The 2,198-nt window shown below is 19.8% G+C and overlaps 1 protein-coding gene across 1 annotated transcript; it reads right to left on the bottom strand.

The window, feature by feature from the left end:
- Positions 1–149: 149 nt before the first annotated feature.
- On the bottom strand, positions 150–1,133 carry Phum_PHUM068180 (uncharacterized protein; the record flags this gene model as incomplete). The annotated part of the gene is made up of 3 exons (XM_002423529.1): positions 150–508; positions 792–911; positions 1,022–1,133. The coding sequence occupies 3 exons, from the start codon at positions 1,131–1,133 to the stop codon at positions 150–152; spliced, it is 591 nt and encodes a 196-aa protein (XP_002423574.1).
- Between the last annotated feature and the right edge of the window lie 1,065 nt (positions 1,134–2,198).

A 2,198-nucleotide genomic window follows, 5' to 3' on the forward strand; every position in this document is an offset into this window, starting at 1 on the left:
TTTTTTTTTTTTTTTTTTTTTTTTCAAAATAGAATAAATATAATTAAATAAAAATAATTATTAATTAATGTATGTTTTATTATTATTATTATTATTAAAAAATAAAAAATAAATAAATAAATAATTGTCACATTAAATTTCATTGTGTATTAAACCATTAATGGAAATGATGAATCAAAAAATTTCATTTGTTCTTCATCCAATTCTGTTTTAGTTAAACATTTAAAACTATCATTTATTCTTATAAAAATACACCAGGTTGTTTTTTCCGTTGTTAAATCTACAAAAACAACAACAACAACAACAATCAGTGTAATAATAAAACAATAACAATTAATAAATAAATTAATAAAAAAAAAATTACCATTTGGATTTACAATTCTTTTACCAAATCTACTTCCTACCATGAATGGATTTTTTCTCATTGGTATATTTATTATTCTATTATTATTATTATTATTATTATTATTTCTTTCTTGATCGTTTTGATATTCACCACTTACAACTTCTTTTGATCCTGAAAAAAAAAAAAATTAAAACGTTTTTATTAATTAAAATATAAAAAAAAAAAAAAAAAAAAAATAAACGTGATCGGTTAATAAAGTCTTTAAAATTAAAAAGAAGAAAAGAGAGAGATAGAGAGAGAGAGAGAGAGAGAGAGAGAGAAAACACATACTATTGCGGTTTCCATTTAAAAAAAAAAAAAGAAAAAAAGAAAAAGTTTTTTAATTAAATGCGTTGTTAATTATAATAAAAAGAAAAAAAAATTTATTTACCATCGAAACATTTACCGGAAGTACATCCACGTTTACCGTATCTACCACCGGAAATAAAAAATCGAATTTTCCTATCGTTTATGGCATTTTGATCATCGTTTCTATCCAATCTTTTACCTTGAATTAATCCATCCCCTTGAAAATCTATTTAAAAAAAAAAAAAAAACAATTAGTCAATAACTTATGTATACGTAGAAGAAAAATAAATAAATAATAATGATGATGATGATTTTATTAAAAATTACCGCTTTCATCCCTTTTCCCATATCTTGCAGGATAAAAATTTTGTGCGATTGTTTCTCTTACGACGATAAAATACGAAGCAGCTAAAATTCCTAAAAATTTTGTCGCTATCATTTTCCAATTTTATTTTTCTTTAAATTTTCACATGGAAAAAAAAAAAAAAAAAAACAAAATGAAAAAAAGTATTATTAACATTAAACATTAAATATATATTTATAAAAAAAAAAAATTAACGTTAAAAAAACATTTAATAGATATTTTAAAGAGAAGAAGAAATTTTTTTTTTTTTTTTGGGTGAAAAAGTGGAAAATTTTTTTTTTCTTTTTTAGGAAAACTCCATATAAAATCGTAATTACTTTTTTTCTTTTTTTTGTAATGTTTTTTTAAATGATTCGGGATTTTTCATTTCGGGTCCTTTTTTTTTTTTATATATTTTAAAAACGTGAGCTTTTCACAAAATGTTTTTCCTCTTCATTCATTCATTCTTCTCTCTTTTTTTTTTTTTTTTTTTTAAATATTTAAAAGGATTTTTTTTAGGGGGGGGGAGGAGGAGGAGGAGGGTAAAGTCACGAGGTAATGAATTGTCTTTAACAAAAAAATTAAATATTATTATCATCATCATCATCATCATTATTTACGTTGGGAATAGGAAAATTTTTTTTTTTTTATTCTTTTTTTTTTATTTGGATAGAAAAGTAGTAAAAAAAAAAAAAAAAAAAACTTGGATTTTTGTTTTATCTTCTGCTTAATTAAAATATGAATAGTTATGAAAGTCATTAAAAAAATTTAATATAATTTAATAAACTTTTTTTTAAGAAATAATAAACAATATAAAAAATATTATTATTATTATTATTATTTTACGATACGAAAAATATTTTAAAGAATTTATTTATTTATTTATTAATAATAATAACCAAATCGATAAAATTTTATTAAATAATACAACAAATCGATCGAGATACATAATAATATTTAATTATAAAAAAAAAATGGACGATGATGATGATAATAATGAAAATCACGACGTATTATTATTATTAATAATATTTTTATTACCGTAATATTTATTTTAAATTTAAAAATTTTTTGTTTTAATAAACCTGAAGTGTGTGAAAGCCCCCCAAAAAAAAGGGAAATTTTTTTCATTTTAAATTTTTATGTTAAAATTTATGTTTT

The sequence above is a fragment of the Pediculus humanus genome, genomic scaffold, assembly GCF_000006295.1.
Source record: "Pediculus humanus corporis 1103172107420 genomic scaffold, whole genome shotgun sequence".
Lineage (NCBI taxonomy): Eukaryota > Metazoa > Arthropoda > Insecta > Psocodea > Pediculidae > Pediculus > Pediculus humanus.